Genomic DNA, 22,240 nt, shown 5'->3' on the forward strand with positions numbered 1-22,240 from the left:
TACAATCGACAGAAAACTCGAGGTGGAGGTGACGGATGCACAATGAAAGCGCAAAATGAGATTTCTTTGAGTAAATCTTCGCCTTGTGTTATGTAAAAAAAAAAGATGGACTCCGCTTGTGATCATCCAACCCGTATTTATTGGTTTTGAGGTAGCAGTGTCTATAAAACCTCATGTATTCCTTGCTACCTGTAATGCTTGTTTCTACTTCGAGTTGGCCAGCAAAACTGCTCCCATCACACTTGTCTACACGTTTAAGTATGGGCCGCCTTACTGGGTGGTCTGTTTTCCTTCAGGGAGAAGAGTGAATTCTCAAACTGGGGATAAATACGGTTACTTTTCCTACAAACCCCTTCTCTACTATCACCTCTACCATTTTACCTTGTGCTCCATTACCAACATAGATTTTTAGCATTAAAAACCTATTGAACTCATCAATAATGCCTAACCCAGATTCTGATACTTCAGTATTAATTAGAAATATGTGACTCAGCTTTACCAATAAAAGATGTGTAATGGTTATACACAAAACATACTTTAAATTAATACACTTTTCCCATCGCCCTAATGCTAAACATAATAATGGTAAACATATAAAAATGAATTCAGGCTTATTTTGTAATACATGGCGACTTCATTCTAATGTTAATCACAATGTATTTATTATTTAACGTTGATATTTTTAAACATGTAAAACCTGCCATTTCCTTATAATAACCTTAGCCCAAACCCTGGCGCCTTAACCACACCAATACATTTTTGTATTTTGAAAGTGCATTTAAGGTTGCATTAATTTAAAGTATGTTACAATATTTAAAAGAAACGGTATGAGCGCCATCCCCACTGACTATTCTTTTATTATACATTATTTATTTGTTTGAGGATGCAAGGGTGCACAGAGCAGTGGCAAACAAATTAATGGCTATATAAAGGTAGTTCCGTTGAGCTAATGGGCAATAAAGCTGGAGAAGTAAATGGGATAAATGAGTGGTGGTTGCTGGGGCACGGACCAAACTTGCTCCTATCCCGGGTATAGGCTTCCTGTTCCAAAACTTGAATGCAGCAATTTTTCTTAAACTTGATTTAATGTTGTAAGTCATAGACAGTTTAAATAAAAAATTTGAACGTGCCCCCGTCAGGCGTGGCAACCATGACACTTCCAGAAAAGGGTGTCCTTTGGTTCTTAACTGGCATATCAGTGCTGCGGCCTTAAAACAATGGAGTTAGGACTGAATCAGGAGATTGGTATGCATCTTGCCAGAAACCAAGTCTGCACCAAAGATCTTAACTAGTCTATCACTCTAACAAATCCACATGCAATTTTTTGAGTTTGGTGCACTTCGGTTATAGATTTGGTTCAGAAATTTCCCTTTGAATCGGATAGCCGTATCCACTTACAACCATACTGCAGTTTGGCTCCAGCAGAAAGGATACGAGGCTTCCAGTTGTTCACATTTACAAGAAAATAAAACTAAGATAAGCAACTTACAAATGCCGCGGGCAAGAAGAGGACGCCAAGCTCATAGGAGCGGATCATTAACTGGGTGCCGTTTTTTTCCAGAGATCCCCAGGCAGCTTTTGAAAGATTTGCACTAGAAGAATCACAAAAAGGAAAGAAAAAGTTGAAGGGACGTGTGATGAGGGCAAACATTTCATCAAACACAAAAAGCCAACAAAAAGCCTTGGAAGGAATAGTACATTGTTAATAGGAACCCCCCACAAATAACATCGTGTAGATTGCTGAAGAAGTGGAAAAGTAAAGTAGCCAAGAAAACTGAGAGCAGGAACACCAACGCTGCCTCTCTACACCTTCCTTGCACATGGTCATTTACTAAAGCAACACCAGTTTGAAAGATATATATATATATATATATATACACACACACACATATATATCTATATCTCAAGAGGTTATCACTGCTCTTCTAAACATATATGGTGCCTAAAAGGGACACCTGAATAGTTATAATAAGCATAAGAAATGTGCTAGAGAAACAATTAGGCATATCTTCCACATTTGTAAAAGGTTAATCAACAGTAAGCAATTGTGATATACATTTTACAGTAGGAGAAATCATTACCATTGTTCATTCCTAGTAATAATGGGCCTGAGTTAAAGTTTAGCAGAAGAGTACTCAGTAACAAACATGACAGATATGCTGTTGGCCTCATTGCGAGTGCATTACGATTTAATGCACTTGCAATAATGCCATCTGTCATGTTTGCAACAGAGTACCTGTCTGACTAAAGATTTCTCTCTGTCCACTTTGTTTGCACTGAAGTCATCGAACAAAGTAGAAATCAATGACGGTTCTGAAGCGTAACCATCCTCTAGTTTGTGAAATTGCTTGAAATGGTAGAAACTCCATTTTAAACAGATGGAAATTATCCATAAGGATCAGAATTATCAGTCTGCTGAGAGAGTATTTTGACCAGGCTTTGTAGAGACTTGACCTCTTTTGCAGTGGTCAATCAAAGAACTCTGGAAAAGGTCCAGGAGACTTATTTTGATCAGTTACTCAATATATAACAGGTGAAATGCAACTTTACAAAGGCAATTTATTCTGCAAAACACATAAATAGCCAGTTTATGTGTATTTGTAACACACACTATCAACAGTGAGGGTATCCTGACACTCGGCAGGTGTGTATGCATAGGCCTGCCTATGGTAGGTTGGTTAGTTGAAAAGCCAGGTCTTCAGCTTCCTGTAAGATACAAGAAAAGAGGAGGAGGCTCTAATGTTGAGTGGGAGGCCGTGCCATGCTTCAGGAGCAATGTTAGAGAATGCCTGTCCTCCTGATCTGCTTCTGTGTATGCGTGGGAAGTGTGAGTAGGAGTACGGACGATCTGAGGTGTTTGTGTGGTTGGTGGAGGGAGATTAGACTGTTCAGGTAGGTAGGGCCAAAGTTGTGTAGTGCCTTGAAGGTGTGTGTAAAATAAGCATGTTTGTGTATCAAGAGCTGGTGAAGCTCCCTGAGGTGTGGTGATGTGAGCTCTGCATGGAAGAGTGAGGATGAATCTGGATGCAGATTTCTGATTGGTTTGCAGTCTTCTAGTGATTTGCTTGGTGATTTAGGCATAGAGGCTGTTCTCAAAGTCCAACTTGCTGATGACTAGGATATGAGAGTTTGTTTTTCTAGTGTTGCTTGAGAGCAATTTGAACATCTCCCTATCTTCAGGGTGTGAAGACAGGATGCAGTGATGGCATTGACTTGTGCTGTCATGTCCAGTTTTCTGTTGATGATTATTCTGAGGTTTCTGGCATGGGTGCAGGGTGTGGGTCCGAGTTCTGGCAGCCACCAGTTGGAGTCCTACGGTAAGGTGCTCTTGCCTAACATCACTACTTATGTCTTGTTGTTTTTAAGCCTCAGACAGTTAGCTTTCATTGAGTAAATGACGACAGCCATGCATGCGTTGCACTTGTTTCTTGTGTTCAGGGTTTTGTCCATTGGAGAAGGATGGTATGAGTTGTGCATTGTTGGTGTGGCAGATGTTGATGTTGTGTGTGAGGACGACATTGGCCAGAGGGACCATGTATGCGATGAAGAGCGTCAGGATGAGTGATGAACCTTGAGGCACTCCACAGATGAGTTTTCTGGCTTCCCAGGAGTAAGGTGCCAGGCTAACACATGCGCTCTATCCTTTAAGGAGCAGATCCAGCAGAGAGCAGGCCCTTGGATGGCAATCGTATAAAGGCATCTGATGAGGATGCGGTGTGGGACCATGTCAAATGCTGTAGGGAGGTTCAGAGCTGCCATTTCTCGTCCGTTAACAATCATGCAGCTGTCATATGTGGCAGCAATGAGTGCTGTTTCTGTACTGTGGGTGGTCTTGAATCAAGACTACGTAGTGTTGAGGAGCTGTAGGTTGCTGAGGGGTCGGTTGATTAATTTCTCTAAGGCCTTTGCTGCGTATAGTTGGAGATAGATGGGCCTGTAGTTGGAAAGCATGGCTGGATCAGTGGATCGTTTCTTGAGCAGAGGCATGCCAGTAGCATGTTTCCAAGTGTCTAGAAATGCGGCTGAGTCGATGGAGGTGTTGAGGAAGGGTATTAGTACATCGCTGACCAGTAGGAGACTAGGGGCTTAGCTTCAGAGGTGTTGTGGTAATTGGAGGAAGAATGAACTTGTAAATGCTCAACAGATTTTCACATGAGCAAATCTAAATGTACAAATCTGCTTGAGCTAAAAGGCAGTTCACAAACATTTTCTAGGATAACCATTTCCTGGCCTCCTTCTGTAAATTCGTGGTAATTCACAAGTAGTAAATCTGCACCAATGCAAGGACATATACCATGGATGCATTTCTGTGACTTCCTTTAAGGAATTGCACCCCTAATCAGGTCTGGCATTAAGCAAGACCTTTTTTGTTTTCATTACATTTCTCTCTCTCCGTCTATTGGCTGGCTTCACTATGAGTGACAGCATAGTGCTCTTTTGCAAGGAGCATATCGGCCCACAAAGTAGTTTTGTTCAAAGCCAAGAACTACAGCAGGAATGTTTGCTTTTGGAGACTAAAACTTATTTTTGCCAGTGTTTGGTATAATAGCGAAGGCCACAATAATACCATTTGACAAAAAGCAAGTCAAAACAAGATACCCGTTAACAAACCCAAAAGGCTAACAACCGAGGTCAAACCTATAGGCTTTGACAATGCTTATGTTAATGTTTCCTATAATTTTGTTGAAACTGATTACACAGATTTTCCCATTCTGGATATATTTTTTGGAAATACTGGCATGCCTCAACATATTTTACTAAATGATGCTTCAAGAAATGGTACCTAAAATTTCACAGAAGTTTAGCGAAAGTTTTTTTTTCCTACTTGCCTTTTTTAAGGAGCGTTTTGATTTTGGAAGCAAAGAATCCTGAATATCGCTTAGAAGCTTCTGCATTTTGCATGTATTTGAATCTAATCAGAGAGCATTCAAGGAGCATTATATGTAGCCTCATATTGTTAAACTTTGAAAATGTGTGTACACATTTTATAATGGAACTACTATCAGTAGTGCTGTCTGAGCTCACAACATTTTCTTAGCATGCTCACCTTAATAATAAAGGCTTTGCATTAATGAACCATAAATACAAGTTCGAACATCATTAACATATGGCCACAAATGTTATCTTTACTGTAGAAAACGGCTTTAACTGATTCATAATGTGGTACTGTAAACTGGCAGATAAAGGGCTTATACTTAGGGGGGGGGGACCTACTTGCCACAAGGACAAACTAAATATGAAAACTTATACTTGACCCCAAACAATATGTCTTGGGTGTCGGTCTACTGGAATTCCGTACTCCTGAAGTACCAGTGTGACTGTCGGCAAATCTGAAGCTAAAAACCCCCAATCAAACAAAACAAGCTACGTCCCTGTAGGAATCCTTTTCTGCAGGCGTGGTGGGAGCAAGGTTCAAATGGGCATCCCTGAGGGGATGGTCTTTATGGTGGTAGTGATTTTGATGGTGGTGACAGAAAGCCATGAGGTCAGGGCACATTCTTTGACCCTGATGGGAAGCTGATTTGTGACAAAACGGGGTCTGGTTGAGGTCAGCATTTCTGTACATAGGGTTGATTTTATTACAGATGAATTACAAGAGCTTGTTCCAAAGGTCTTGTGAGGTTTCATGTTGCTGGTGATGAAAGGAGGCGCTGTATAGTCTTTGATGATGGCGAAGATTTCCTTGCTACCGTTAGTGAGGCGTCAATGCGATCTGCAAGAGCTATGCTCTAGGTGTTTCATATCTGCTGGTGTTAGTGTCTTAGATTTGATTTGAATATGTCCTTATTAGTGGTGGTTGACTTGTTCTCCATTTGTGCTTTAGCTGCTTAAAGTAGCATTTCATCAGCTTGAGATCATCAGTGTGCCAACTGGCCTGTGGTTGGGCTCTTGCCATTGGATTGCGCTTGAGGGGAGCCAGAGTGTCTGCACATATGGTGATCCAGCGGCTGAGATTCCTGATGGCTTTCAGCAAGTAGTTGGTTTGATTGTGCTGGTGCTTTGACAAGACGGAAGTCCATTCCTCTTCTGTAATGCTTTTCTGTTTGTGACTAGTGGTTCCAGCAGTGGTAAGTCTATGGTGGTGGTGGAAGGGCCTGGTGAAACTAACAATGGTGTGGTCTTTCTAGGTCAAAGTTTCTGGCTTGTCTGTGATGTTGCTGATTGAGGAGAAAATTGAGCCCAGTAGATATCCTGCAATGTGGGTTGGTTTGGTAACGTGCTGGATGAGGTCAAGGTTTCAGAGGCTTATTAGAAGGGCCATAAAGTTTCGGTTAGAGTGGTCTTCTAGGTGAAAGTTAAGGTCCTCAAAGAGGATGGAGGTGCTGGCATTGATGCAAGTTCATTATGTCCCTGGTGAAACTGATGCATGGTCCTGGTGGTCTGTATATGAGGGTTCTGCACAGTGGGAAGCTGGCTGTGATGTGTATCTTGAAGGCAAGGTTTTCCATGTAGGTGGTGTGATATGTCCATGTAGGTGGTTCAGCTGACGGTATCTGAGTATGAAGGCGACGCCTGAAATGTTGAATAAAAACTCTATTTTTCTTGCATTTCTGTCACACAAACTACAGGAATATGCCTCGATCCACAAAATTCCTACCACCCAGTGATTCCTCACCTGTCCTGATAAAAACACTACCCCACTTGAGTGCCTATACCTAGTGCCTGCGTAAGGAACGGATCACCCCAGGGTAAACAGTTGCCTCATGTAAGTACCAACATTGACCGTTGTGTGATCTATTCCTGTCGCGGACACTAGGCCTACCCACACAAGTGAGGTACCATTTTTATCGGGAGGCTTGGGGAATGCTGGGTGGAAGGACATTTGTGGCTCCTCTCAGATTCCAGAACTTTCTATCAAATGTGAGGAAAAAGTGTTTTATTTTCCAAATATTGAGGTTAGCAAAGGATTCTTGGAAACAGAACCTGATCAGAGCCCCACAAGTCACCCCATCTTGGATTCCCCTAGGTGTCTAGTTTTTAAAACTGTGCAGGTTTGATAGATTTCCCTAGGTGCCAGCTCAGCTAGAGGCCAAAATCCACAGCTAGGCACTTTGCAAAAAACAGCTATGTTTTCTTTATGAAAATGTGATATGTCCACGTTGTGTTTTTGTTAATTTCCTGTCGCGGGCACTAGGTCTACCCCCACAAGTGAGGTATCATTTTTATCGGGAGACTTGGGGGAACGCTGGGTGGAAGGAAATTTGTGGCTCCTCTCAGATTTTAGAACTTTGCAGCACCAAAATGTGAGGGAAAAGGGTTTTTAGACAAATGTTGAGATTTGCAAAGGATTCTGGGTGCCAGAACCTGTTGAGAGCCCCACAAGTCACCCCATTCTGAATTCCCATAGGTGTCTAGTTTTCAGAAATGTATAGATTTGTTAAGTTTCCCTAAGTGCCGGCTGTCACCGAAATGTGAGGAAAAAGTGTTTTTTGGGCCACATTTTGAGGTTTGCAAAGGATTCTGGGTAGCAGAACCTGATCAGAGCCCCACAAGTCAGCCCATCCTGGATTCCCCTAGGTGTCTAGTTTTCAGAAATGTGCAGGTTTGGTAGGTTTCCCTAGGTGACGGCTGAACTAGAGGCCAAAATCCACAGCTAGGCACTTTGCAAAAAACACATCAGATTTCAATGTAAAAATGTGATGTGTCCATGTTGCCTTTCCTGTCGCGAGCATTAGGCCTACCTACGCAAGTGAGGTACCATTTGTATCGGGAGACTTGGGGGAACACAGAATAGCACAACAAGTGTTATTGCCCCTTGTCTTTCTCTACATTTTTTCTTTCCAAATGTAAGTCAGTGTGTAAAAAAGACAGCTATTTGAGAAATGGCCTGTAATTCACATGCTAGTATGGGCACCCCGGAATTCAGAGATGGGCAAATAACCACTGCTGCTCAATACCTTATCTTATGCTCATTTTGGAAATACAAAGGTTTTCTTGATACCTATTTTTCACTCTTTATATTTCAGCAAATGAATTGCTGTATACCTGGTATAGAATGAAAACCCATTGCAAGGTGCAGCTCATTTATTGGCTATGGGTGCCTAGGGATCTTGATTAACCTACAAGCCCTATATATCCCCGCAACCAGAAGAGTCCAGCACACGTAACAGTATATTGCTTTAAAAAATCTGACATTGCAGGAAAAAGTTAGAGTAAAACGCTAAGAAAAATGGCAGTTTTTTTCAGCTCAATTTCAATATGAATTTGTTCAGCTGTTATTTTCTGTAGGAAAACCTTGTAGTATCTACACAAATGACCCCTTGCTGAATTCAGAATTCTGTCTACTTTTCAGAAATACTTAGCTTTCCGGGATCCAGTGTTGGTTTCACACCAATTCCTGTCACTAACTGGAAGGAGGATGAAAGCACCAAAAATAGTAAAAATGAAGTATGTCCCAGTAAAATGCCAAAATTGTGTTGAGAAATGTGCTTTTCTGATTCAACTCTGCCTGTTCCTGAAAGCTGGGAAGAAGGTGATTTTAGCACCGCAAACCCTTTGTTGAATTTTTGGTGTATTTTGGCTAATTTCTTGGTCTCCTCCAGGTGACTCTGGGTACCTTTAGAATCCCTAGGATGTTGGAAAAAAAAGGACACAAATTTGGCGTGGATAGCTTATGTAGACAAAAAGTTATGTAGGCCTACGCAAACTACCCCAAATAGCCAAAAAAGAGCTCAGCACGAGGGGGGGAGGTTGGGGGAAGGCTCAGCAGCTAAGAGGTTAAATACACCTGAGCTTTGAAATAAGCCATAAGCAAGGAAGTTGCAAATTGTGTTCAAAGAACAGCTTACCTTTGTGCTTCTAAGATTCCTTTAAATCCTTTCTATAGACCACTAGTTCTATAAAGAGACTGCCAGAAGGGGTTAAGATTACATCCTAGCCTTCCTTTATGTATACTTTCAACTCATCTTTCAGAGCTCTCTGTGTCAGACCATTCACCCAGTCATCCCTATTGTATCCCAAAGCTCTGGGGTGCATTCATTCTACATCTACTGGGTTTCCACTAATCAATATTATTCCACATGGTGATCAAAGGGTCCGCCGCACTGACAAAGCTTCATCATCTACAGGCCATGTCTGCCTTGATCACTGTTGCAAAATTCTCTGATATATTAAGATACGTTTTGATGTTTTAAATTGTTTTAACAGATTATGTCCTACATTACTTCGAGGGATTATTTACTTTATGCGTTACAGTGTTTCCACTGTGCTGTAGTTTTTGCTTTCACTGATTAATACATTTTAGTGAGCCATGTCCTAGAGACCGATAAGGGAAGACATATTTTGTTTTAACTACTGTGACTCTACTGTGGCCTACTACTTTCATTACATGAAATGCATCTTTATGAATACGATATGTAAACACAGAGACAACGAAAATCGCCAGAGCCCCCAGCCTGATAACTCTCTCTGTCTAGCACTGGCACGCAGACCTTTCATGGTCTCCAGCTTCACCCGGCTTTAAAAGTACTGTCAGGCCTTTTTGTCTGTCCACTGACCTTTACACTATTTGTAGCGACCAATTTCACTGAGGAGTTTATCCCAAACATTCATTAACCTTTGACTGGCAGTATATTTACTAATATTGATTCTAGGTCTACAATTTTTCAGGTTTTCAGTCTAAGTGACTGCTATGTTAATGAAGACTCTTTGAATGAGCCATACTGAGCTCGCCTACAGGGTTTGTTCGCCTACAGAATGTGCATGTCTGCGGCCTGTCACGCACCCATTGTTCTCATCTTTCCATTCTCAAGGCTGTCGCCATAGAACCCGAGCACAGTCTCTAGCCTGCCTATTTGTGGTTCAATCCCCTGGAAATTAAGCTTCCAGAACTGCAAACAGCATTCAAGATAAGGCCTCGTCATTACATGCGCAGATCAACATCTTCCCTTCCTTGCTAACCAAACCTCTATGCCCTGACCCAATCCTTAGCTACTTGAAGGTGGGAAATCGTCTTAATACAACAGGTGTACATTCTAATGAATACAAACAACCAGCACTGATATAAGAAACTGGAAACACTTTCTTGTATGAACACTGTCACAGTCAAGACTTGCAGAGCGTTTCTTCCACAGCAAATACACCGAAGCCTGAGAGTTGACCAAAATGATTTGGAATATGGATAGCAGACACGGTTAAGTAACAAATCAGCCCAGAAATCAAGAATTGAAATTCCACCTTGGTCAACTTTTCATAAAGGTAGGGAATACTGCCATTATATTTAAGCTGCAATCCACTTATTTACTGGCTTCTTTTATATAGTGCAAACAATGCCCGCAAGCACCAATCGCTTGACTTGTGAACAAAGAGACATAAGTGCCAAGTGGCGATAGCGGTAGTAAACAAGCCAAAAGTCTCAACAAAAACAAACAGAATGAAATCCACACTGGAGAAAATAAATTAAGCAGTGGACAATGTAACAATATCAAATCTGTATATACTAGTGTGTAGCGGGAAACTGTTATTACTATAAAAAAGCAAATCACTGTTATATGAGCTCGGTGATAGTGAGGTATAGAGTGGGAAGTAATACATGTATTAGTCCAAAAGGAAAGGTTTAAGTTCTCTTTGAACAGTGGAAAGAGAGGAAAAGATGCATTTGATGGGTGTCAGAGAACTTCCAGACCCGAAAAGCACAACCAAGGACTGTAGCATGTTTTTTTTCTGTCGAAGAGGGGTTTGAAGGAGAAGGGTATTCGAGCTGTAGTGAATATATGCTCCTCTGAAATCTCCAGCTTGCCTGCCATGCCCTGTGAGTAATCAGAATTTAAGAGCTTGTGCACGAGACCAGCTGCTTGTATGTGGCTCGGTCATCTACATGCATACATGTTAATATAGAGGAAACCAAATGTTTAACATTCTGCACCATAAGCCGGGACACTCTAATTATGCATCAGGGTAGAAACAAATTATCCACTAGTGTTGGCTAAATTAGGCAGCAAAGAAAGGCAAATTATGCAGCGTAATGCGGCACGTTTTGGGATAGTATTACGTTGTTATTTTGTGAGTTTTATACGCACTGTCTGGGCACAGATTTCACTGTATTAGTACTAGTTTAACATCCAAATACAGCAATAAACAAATGAAAGATTACCAGCCAACCTTGGTAAAAGGTCTTCCACTGCACAGGAACATGAGTCACCATGTTTTAGTTACTTTTGCTCCGTTAGAGCTAGAAACAAATTCTTTGCTGATATTGGCAGAATAGGCTACACATGATGGATTATGTGGCAAGTGCAGCAAATTCCTAACTAAGTGGAAAATGAGGCAGAAACGCATCATTCCGGTGGCCGGGACCACAAGCAACGAAACCTTCTCATGGAGGAGCCCTGTAGTACATCTGCAGGGCGAAGATGTTCACAAAACCGCAGAACTCAGTATTCAGTTCTTTCCGAGCAAGACATATTGGAAGATCGATCTAATTAAAACAGCAAATAAACAGTGGTGGTGGAGGATTAAAGTCAAAGCATCAGACAGCCTTTTAGTTCAGCAGATCAATGGGCAGTCTGGCAGAGCCATTACTGTCTCCGAGACTTTTCAAGCCTCATTACCGCTGCTTGGCTTCAGGCCACATAAGGGAGAAGCATAAAGTAATCAAATGCCTAATGTTTTTTTTTTTGTTTTAAGTGCAGGGGCCCCACAATTTCATTTACCTGCTTCCAGGACAACTGATTGCCTGCACTGCCGAACACCAAGGATATCTAGTTTTGATTTCACCTTATGCCTCCTCCTTCTACCCAGTGCTTTATTTGTTAAATAAAATTAAATGACAGGCCTAAAGTTTTGCTCAGAAGCCAGTAACATCTACCAAATGTTGAACTCACCTCTTTCTCTCCTGGGTATTCCCCTTTTTGAGTTACTATGTGCTAATCAATCAATCAAGAGCAGTGTTTCCTAAACTGTGATTCGTGACCATTTTCAGTGGCTCGGGTCAGTTCAAGCAATAAAGATGAATTTAAGCTCAATATTTATTTTGTCACATTTGATATGCTTCAAAGACATCGGATAAAGGTAAGGTGTGACTTCTGACTAATTGCTGTTTATTTTTTTTAACAAGGAGATTGCTGCTTACAAACTCCTCTCACTGCAGGCAGAGAATGAAAAATAAAGTGAATTATGTAACAAACTTGCTGGGGTCAGGAAATGTAAAAGGAAAAGCTGTAGGATGTCATTTTTTGTGACAGAACAAAATGCAAATACATGTAAATTAACCCTAAAATACAACCGTTTGGAATGCAAAAATGAAGCACATTTTTTGTAATTCTGAAGTGTGATGGAAACAAAGATTTTATTAGGGTCAAAACAAAATAAGACATTTTAATTGGTGGGGCACAAAATGAAACTTGATTTCCACACATCATTTGTGTGCAACATAGCTTCATCAGTAAAACTGTTTCTGTGCAAATGTAGTCTTCATTTCAATGGGAAAAATGTTGTCTGTAAATGACAGTGCACTACCACAATCTGCTTTAGTTACATTAAAGAAATCGCCCAGCCTGTGCCTATTAAGGCTAGGTGGGTTGCAAAATTTTGTCTTCTACAAATTGGGGTGTGGGAAGCTCTGACCTGTTCTGTTTTATATTATTTGTTATTGATTTCTGAAGAGTTTTGGAAAGGTGGCTATCTACGTGCCTCGTTTATTGTTGTTGAAAAGAACACAGGAATATAGGTCGGAACAACGTATGCTGGAACCACGCATGCATGAACAACGCGGTGGGAACCACGACTGCATTGTTACCATTAATGCCTTTACCAAGAATGCCTTAACAACGATTTTACGTTGTAAAGGCATTCTTTGTAAAGGCATGCATGGAATGGATTGCATAGTTCCAGCATGAAAACCCTCTGACCCCCACCCCTAAAACTACCCAGACCCCCCACCCCACCCCTAAAACTACTGCGACTCCCAACCCCACCCATAAAACTACCTGACCCCCACCCTTCCGCTAAAACCTACACTACCCCAACCCCCACCCCCACAAACTACTGCAGCCCCGCCCCTGCCCATAACACCTAAAACTACCCCACCCCTGCCCCTAAAACCTAAACTATCCCAAACCCCCACCCCTGCCCCTATAACCTAAACTATCCCTACCCCCACCCCACCCCTAAAACCTAAACACTCGAACCCCCCACTCCCACCCCTAAAACCACCCCAACCTGCCCCTAAAATTACCGCGACCCCCCAACCCTGCCCCTAAAATCTAAAACCACCCAACCCCACCCCTAAAATTACTGCAACCCCGCCTCTAAAACCTAAAACCACCCCAACCCCCCACCCTTGACCCTAAAATTACAGCGACCCCGCCCTTAAAACCTAAACTACCCCAACCCCCCTAAAACTACTGCAACCTCCCCACCTGCCCCTAAAACTTAAAATTACCCCAACCCCCCCGTCCTTGCCTCTGCCCCTCAAAACTCAAATTACCCAACCCCCAACCCCACCCCAGCCCCACTTACCTGACCGCGTCCTCTCCGATCCGGAGTCTGTTTTCCTCTGCCTTAACCATGCATGTTCGTTGTACCGGACATGCGTGGTTAAGCTAGAGAAAAACAGGGTCTTAGTTCAGGAAAGCATTGTTCCGCTTCCGTGGACAACGACCCTTGTTGTTCCTGCATCATTCTTCAGGATGCTTCCTGAACACAGCCTCACAGAATGAAAACCAGTGAAAGGGAATTGAGCCACTCTCTGTAAGTTGTTTATTCTGCGAGTTTTAAAAACAAAGAAATATTGTAATAAAAGCCAAACACGAAGAGTGAGGCGTACGGGAATATTCATGACAAGGGACCGCTGGACAGGCAGTGCAGAATCATATCAGCAATTCTAACTAATGTTTACAGGGAATTAAGGCATTTAGACTCTGTTCACTGAACTACAAGCCGACGACACCAAGAACAAGAGCAGGCCTTGCTATTATATTAAACATGAACCTTATTCTTCAGAGAGGTTTGCAGTTGTGATTCATCTGAAAATGAAAATTGTTTTTGGTTTTTGCAATGCTATTATTACCTTAAGTACCACAATGGAGGGTAGAATTGCTACGATCATGTTGCAAATGTACCTTTTATTTACACTTTTAGTAAATGTTGCTGCTGGCATTTGTCTTCAATGTAGTTGCAATTCAGACCATATGCACTAGCCTAGAAATTTGATTTTAAAATAAATCTTTAAAATAGTTTCCTCATTTTCCAGTGTACTTGAGTATGCTATACATTAATGAAAAGGTTTTGGTATTCCACTAATTATCCGTGTAATGTCTCAGGGGATGGATTATTACCTGAAAAACGTCTCTCACAAATATTGCTCAGTGGATTTTACAGATGGTTGCAGTCCAACTGGTTTTCTGTCTTGGGGTAGAACATTGATTGAGTCCTTGTTGCCAGAGAGTCTAGAAGAACAAAATCTGTGACTGTGATTGTGATTCTAGAACAAGATGTCAGAAATGGGGTCTCTAGTTGGCAGTGGTGTGCACCCTGTCCAAGCAGGGACCCTCACTCTAGTCCGGGTAAGGGAGTAACACAGTGAAAACACCACAAAAGTACTCCACATCTGTTTAGAAAAATAGCCAATATTTATCTGAGTAAAATTAGACCAAAAACAAAGATGCTGCACGGAGTCAGGCTGTCACTGAAGCTGGTGCGGCGTTGGTTCCTTACTACTACTAGGGAGGTGAGGCATTAGTTCCCTACTGCTAGGCAGGGTAGGTGAGGCGTCAGTTCCTTATGGTTGCAGGGAAGGTGACACAGTGTCGGTGGCGGCTCCTTATGATCCGGCGAGGTCGATGAATTCAACAAATCAAGGTGCGAGGCATCACACCACAGGGCCACAAGTGCTACAGCGGAGTTGGGTGTCACGAGCGTTGGTGACACAGCACTTGGGACTCACCCTGTGGTGGGACTTTGGAAGCGCTGCGGTGGTGTTGGGCCTGCGGTGTCGGTCACGGTTGCGGTGCTCAGCGGGGACCACAGCTCCGGTGCAGGCAGTGGCGCAGAATCGGACAGTGGGGCCTGTTTCAAAGTCGCTCTGGAGACGATGTGTTTGGTTTCTTCTTGGTTGCACCAGAACTCACTGCCAAGGGCCCAGGAACTGGATTTAGCACCAGTTGGCAAGTCACGGCTCTCAGAAAGAGCCCAGGTGCTGGCAGCTGAAGTCTTTGATGTTCCTATGACTTCTTAAAAGGAGTCAAAGCCCTCAGAGAACCTATGGAAGCAGGATGAAGCAAGCAAAGTCCAGTCCTTTCACTTCCAGGACAGAAGCAGCAGGCCAGTACATCAGAGCGACAGGCAGAGTAGCAGTCCCTCCTACAGCATCCAGCTCTTCTTCCTGGCAGAATGCCCTCAGTACAGAAGAATTCTAACTATGTGGGGTCAGAGGCCCAGTACTTATACCCATTTCTGTCTTGAAAGAGAAGTCTTTGTAGTGCACAAGGCCCTGCCATTTCCTGCCCTGGCCCCGGACACACTCAAGGGGGTTGGAGACTGCTTTGTGTAAGGACAGACACAGCCCTATTCAGGTGCAAGTGTCAGCTCCTCCCACTACTCTAGATCAGGAAGACCCATCGGGATATGCAAGGTACACCTCAGATCCCTATATGTGGCTGTCTAGAGTGAACGCACAAACAGCCCAACTGTCATCCCGACCCAGACCTATATTCAGCAGACAGGCAAAGGCACAGAATGGTTAAGCAAGAAAATGCCCGCTTTCTAAAAGTGGCATTTTTAAACTTACAATTCAAAAAACAACTTCATCAAAAGATTATTTTTTACTAGTGAGTTCAAACCCCCAAACACCATCTCTCTATCTGTTCCCAATGGTAAATTACACTTAAAATATATTTATGTTAATTCCCATGTTACCCTATGAGAGAGATAGTCCTTGCAATAGTGAAAAATGAATTTAGCAGCATTTCACTAGCAGGACATGTAAAACACACTAGTACATGTCCTACCTTTTAAATACTGCACCCTGCCCAGGGACTACCTTGGGCCTACCTTAGGGATGACTTACAGGTAATAAAAGGGAACGTTTGAGCCTGGCAAGTGGGTGCACTTGCCAGGTCAACATGGCAGTTAAAAGCTGCACACACAGACACTGCAACGGCAATCCTGATACATGTTTGCAGGCCTTCTCATGTGGGTGGCACAATCCTTGCTGCAGGCCCACTAGTAGCATTTGATTTACACGCCCTGGGCACACCTGGTGCACTATACTATGGACTTTCTAGTAAATCAAAAATACCAATCATGGATAAACCAATCACCAACACATTTTAGACAGAAAGCATATGCACTTTAGCACTGGTTAGCAGTGGTAAAGTGCCCAGAGTCCTACAGCCAAACAAGACAAGTCAGAAAAATATGAGGAAGAAGGCAAACAGTTCAGGGATAACCCTGCAAAAAGGGCCAGATTCAACACAAGAATGTCTAGTCTTTCACCTACCACTGTACACTCTCTATGGATTTATCCAATTCTTGCAGATTCTTGTTCATGCCTGAAGACTCCCTTCATCACTTTATCTCATTTTTCCTTTCCTCCCTTCTTCCTACATCCTCCCCCCATCTCTCTCTTCCTCTGGGTTAAAGTTTGATGATGAAAAATAAGCCCTGGTCCTCAAAGATGAGTGTCAGTGGGCACCACCTGCAACCACAAGCTCAAAATTAGCACTGCTTCCACAACCCTCTTCCTGACTCCTAATCACACTCTTACTAGTTCTTTTTTTAACTCTGCGTTGTCCCTTTTTACTATTTTCCAATGTTTCTTTTTCCTTTATTCTCCATTTTCCATCTTTCCTTATCTTGATCTGGGTCAAAGTCTAATTATGAAAAAAAGTTTTGGTCCTCAAACTACAGGCTAAGTGGGCTGCTAAAACCACTTAGGTTATCAACGGCCAGTTCCCCGCTGCTCCAATAAAGATAATTATATGCTGCAGCACCATAATAGCAGCTTGTGGCTTGCCAGCTTATTTTGTCGTCATATGTAAAGTGACGAGCTACATTAACCAGAAGAAAGAGTGAGTATTCCAAAATGACAGACACAATGATCTAAAAGTGTAGATCCCTCAACAAATGTTTCTCCTTAAGTTACACAAAACAACCATAGGTGACAAAGGGTGGACATGATTCTGTAAAAAAGCATTTGCAGTTCCTTCATCTGTCCATTCCCTAAACTAGGGATGTCCAACAAGGAGCCTGATCTGGGTCAGTTTTCAAGTAAATTCACATACTTTTACATACAATTAATTTGAATGGAACCTATTTACAGAGTGGCAATCCTGACTTGGATCCAATCTTCCTGGACATAAACTGGGCACTTCCTCCTTAAAAGGAAAACTGTTGTGAAAGCTGTGCCCTTCAGCTTATGATTCTTACCTTTTCTCTCAGAAAATCACAGCGTAACTTGGGTACAGTCACCAGGCATTGATTTTGTATATCTGTGATGTGGTTAAGATGGTAAAAAAAATAGCTCATTAACTAGCTGTGGAATGTGGAAGGGTGATCTCAAGCAGTGATGATATATCTAAAGCCAGGAAGACATTTGACTGACTTCCCATCTATGCTAGGATTCGATTTGAAAGCCCGTAACTACTTGACTAGACCATTTCTAAGCTTAGCCTAAGGTACGTCTCCCTCTGCCCGGGTGTCATCCTCAAACATCTTCTAGAAACTGGTGGATGGAGTGGTTCAATATTTAACTTGTCAGGTGCCAGACGGAAATCCTAGCTAGACGAGGGAAATCAGAAACAAAATGTGCAATACCCAAGGTATGAAAATGCCACTCAGACAACGAAAAAGCGACGTACTGAAATGTTTTAACAAACGATTCTTTAGCACCAAACTTTTTTCGAGTAAGCATTCAATTGCATCGTATTTTCACTCTTTTTCTAAAAACCATATGCAAATCAACCTCGACCATGCTACAATAAAACAAGTAACCACCGAAGAATTTCACCCTTTCTTTGGGGCAATCAGTGAAGTGCAATTTGTCTCCCTGGCTCGAGGTTTTCGAAGAAACTTGAACAATAGATTTTCCAGTGACCTGACTGCATTGTCTATCCTTGTATTGTCTTCCGGTGTGTATTCAATTTAGCGGTTAGTCATTTTTTGTTTGTTTAAGGGTATCAGCAGTGCTAAGGCTCTGAGATATGTGGCACAAAACAAATTACATTTAATGACGTAAAAGAACGGTATGGAAGGGGAGGCTGAGCTCTAGTTTTGACGCCGTGAAGCTGCCTTTCTTCCTAGCGCGGGGAGGAGGGATGTAAGTGCGCCTTTCCGAGTACACCCCTGGTGAAAGCACGTTCATCTCGACGAGGCTTTGTCTCTCACAATTTTAATATTCCTCCTCTGTGACAATACGCGATCTGGCTCCAGCTGCACTAAATCTGCGCACTGTACAAGAGACTCCCACGTGCCTCGGGAAGACACCTGGGGAGCTATTCTTCCCCAGAGAACATTTAGCAATGCAATCAGTGGGGAACAGTTGCAGGTAGGCCACAATGTGCAATCTGTACGAAATTAAAACAAGTCTACTAATAAACTGTTTTTTTTTTACATTTTCGGCACACCGCTTTGTGTTGATGTCGTAGATAGACTCATGTTAAGTGTGAACAAGAAACATTTTGTGTTTCTATAGCACTTGTTTTTTTCCCCCTGGAAGTCGATTGATATGCCAAGCACACAATAGGAGCCTCCAATCAGACAATAGGCGCATACAACTGAAGCCGATGGAGCAACAGGCAACCTCCTATCACCAAAAGCAGAAGAAGGGAATGCTGCAATTTTTGCTTAGAGGACACAGGATTAAAAAGACACCTCCCCATTTCGGTATGGTGTTGAGTAGTTATAAACCTGAACTGTCACTCTATAGGTCTTAGCCAAGCTTCTACACAAACGTTTTGCGGACAAGGTCAGGCACTGAAAGGCCCCCAGTATGACCCTCTCATTAGCTGTAACGCTTTTAGTCCTGCTTCAAAATTTTAGTTAACTGGAAAAGCTTTTTTTCCAAACTGCAAATGTTTGGGTTACAAGGCTGACTTCTGAAATCAAGTTGCGTCCTGTTAAAGGGACCTACTTATCTGCTTATATGGCATAGATTAACCACAGTGCGTACACATCTGTGATACAATGCTTCTGCAACTAGCCTGAATTTGGGGTTGTACCAAGTCTGTTTGAATGTCCAATCACAGCATCCCTGCCAAGGTGTACCTATCCATGATAATACTTTGCTGTGGAAGGTAACAGCCTGTTTAGTAACAATGCCTTACCTTGATTTGAAACTCAAACATCATCTTTATCTCTCTGCCACAACCTGCTCTACTCCAACCTCTGCGTTCTTCTTCTGTCACCTCTTCCTGTAATCTCTTAACCTCTTCCCAGGTCCCAGGTGTCAATGGCTGTCATCAAGAAACTTTGGTTTGTCTCATTAGTGCTACTTCCATAACTCAATTCCTTATTAAAGGGCGTGCTATGGAGCACACATTTTCTGGCCACTTGATCAGCCTAGGCATTGCCCAACGAGATATAATCATTTGACACTGATGTACAGCACATTTCACAACTGCAATTTTTACTGGTAATTGTAATGCTTTCAATAACTGATAGATTATTTCACCGTTTTGGATTGGTGATCCTGAAGAGGTCATGAGACCTCTCTGGGAACACAACTGTCCAAAGTCGTGAACCACACCAAACCTGTATTATCAGTGAAATGGTCACTTTAAGCTGTTCAGAAGCACAGCATGCTCTAGCATCAGCCACCAATTCAGCTACTTGGGATGAAACAACTCCTCAAAGCCATGAAGCTTCGATTACTTCTGAGACTGTGCAAACTGCATAACCAGCTCTCAGAGTTCCTTCATTATCTATCAAACAGGCAATATCAATGAACATGACAAAGTCAATTTTCATCTAATGGGATTACTTGGATACTGGATCTAGGTTTGAAGCAAAGTTCACTCACATTGAGACAGTCATGTTCCATCTTCATGATCAATTGCATTTTCAACATTCACAGACAAGAGCATTGGAGGGTTCAATGTGGTACATCTTTTGATAATAACATTAGGTGAGCCAAGGACCGTCAACTCATAATGGGTCAAATGTGCATTGGTCAAATATTGGGTTTTAGTTCAGGTCAAAAGGACATCGACGAAGTGCAGTACACAGACATTCAGGGTATGACCCATGACAATGCCTTTGCACTGTCCAATGCTGACACCCACTCCAACAACTGGATCTAAACAGCCAGGCAAAGCAGTAGCTACAGGGTCCAGAGTGGCAGAAAAATACGCCACTGGTCAGTTAATCCCTGCATGTAACTGGGTCAAAAAAAAAGTTCCATTGGGCTTATGCAGCCCCATAATGGGAGAATTACAAGGACTTCCCTTTAAATCTTTCAGGACTCCCTGCTCAACAAAAGTTTCATTCACAGGAGTAATTCCTGCAATCACTTCTGGGGCCATATTATATAGGGAGATCCTGGGAAGCACTGCATTTGCTTTACTGTTAGTTTGACAGGCTCAAAACGTATTAGTCCTATATCTTTCCCTGAAAAATGCCAAACCTTCACCATGACTGTCCCTTGCAGCTCTTCGGGCTAATCATTAACTATCATCATTGGGAATAATGAAATGAGAGGATACATTTCATCAGTTTTGCTAGCTGTCTCATCAGCACTATTTGTCTGAATTGCTATTCCATTGTGACTACAACTAATGGTACAATTTGATTTGCATAATAGGTCACGCCCTAACAAACTCACAGGACTTGAAATACAAACCACAAATTGGTGTAAATCCTCAAATGACCCTATTTTAACTGGAATATGTTCTGTAATAGGGTTCGTTAAATGCTGATTTGCTACTCCTACCACCTGTACTTTTCTTCCTGACAAGGGCATGTTTGGCACTTCTGCGGTTCTGACAGTGGACCATGTTGCTCCAGTGTCAACCAAAAATGAATCATGTCCCATAAAGGTGGCATTTACACAGGGGCCAAGCTGATCCACCTCTAAGGATGCAGCCAGTACACACACTTCCTCATCTGAAATGTCACCATTGTATGTTTCGGGGACTTCATCATCACTAAAAACAATTAACAGATATTGGCCCTCATTTCGACCTCAGCGGTCTTTTGGAAAGACCGCCGAGGTACCGCTGCGCTGAGGACTGCCAGTGCAGGCGGTTTTCCGCGCAGCGTATTATGACTGCTGGCAGCCCTCCGTCCTTTTTCGGACGGAGAGCCGCCAGCAGCCATACTGGCGGTCGGCGGGGAAGTGGAGGCAGCTCCACCTCAACCGCCCGTCATCAGAACACGGCCCACCGACTCACGTCCCATGATTCGGTGTGGCGGAGTTCTAGTGATGGGGTGCTGGCGGCGGAGCAGCCCCCATGGATCTCATCCCCTCCCGGAGGATCACCGGAACAGGCAAGGTGATCGTCCGTTAGGGGAGGGGGGTAGGGCCGTGGTGTGTGGTGTGTGCGTGCATGGGGGTGTGAGTGTGTAGAGGGAGTGTGTGAGTGCGTGTATGCAGGCGTGGGGTGGGTGTTGTGTGTTTGGAAATGTTTGCGTGTATGTATGTATGTGTGCGTGTATGACTGTGTGTGTCTGCTGCAATGTTTGTTAGTATGTGTGTGGGTATGTGTGGTGGTGGTGTCTGTGTGCGTGAAGGGTGTGTGTCGATGTGGGGGGATGTGGAGAGTGGGGTACTACCACCTTTGAGGGTGGTAGGGGGGTTGGGGTGAGGACACGGGGGTGGGGGAGGGGGGCGGGGGAGACCCCTATCAGTGCCAGGGAAGGAATTCCCTGGCACTTATAGTGCCTACTGCCATGGATTTCATGGCGGTTTCAAACCACACGAAATCCATGGCGGTATGCAGGGTCCTGATACCGCCGGCGGTCTGGTGACGGCCGCCGGGCTGGAGACCGAAGTCTCCAGCCCAGCGGTTGTCACCGCCCTGGCGGTAGGAGTGGAGAAGTGGCGGATGACCATGGCGGTAACCACCATGGTCATAATTCCATATTTTTTCCGCCGGCCTGTTGGCGGTATTACCGCCACTTCTCCCCCGTCCGCCAGGCTCGTAATGAGGGCCATTGTGTGATAACTGATTTACATTTGCATTTGCTCTTTGATTCATGTTTTGCTGAGGAACCATCACTTGTTGCTGTGCCATTGGGACTTGTGGAACCTACATTTGCTGAGGGATGTGCGTCTTTTGAGGAACCTGCATCTGTTGTAATCCTG

At 43.1% G+C, this 22,240-nt stretch overlaps 1 protein-coding gene across 1 annotated transcript in view; it reads right to left on the reverse strand.

Annotated features, from left to right (window-relative positions):
- TDP1 (tyrosyl-DNA phosphodiesterase 1) overlaps window positions 1-22,240 on the reverse strand; it is a 787,135-nt gene that overhangs the window by 221,221 nt on the left and 543,674 nt on the right. Inside the window, exon 14 of the mRNA XM_069208192.1 lies at window positions 1,490-1,592. Within this exon, the coding sequence (XP_069064293.1) occupies window positions 1,490-1,592 (103 nt within the window). The remainder of the gene's footprint in view (window positions 1-1,489; window positions 1,593-22,240) is intronic.

This window comes from Pleurodeles waltl, chromosome 9 (genome assembly GCF_031143425.1).
Source record: "Pleurodeles waltl isolate 20211129_DDA chromosome 9, aPleWal1.hap1.20221129, whole genome shotgun sequence".
NCBI classification, from domain to species: Eukaryota; Metazoa; Chordata; class Amphibia; order Caudata; family Salamandridae; genus Pleurodeles; species Pleurodeles waltl.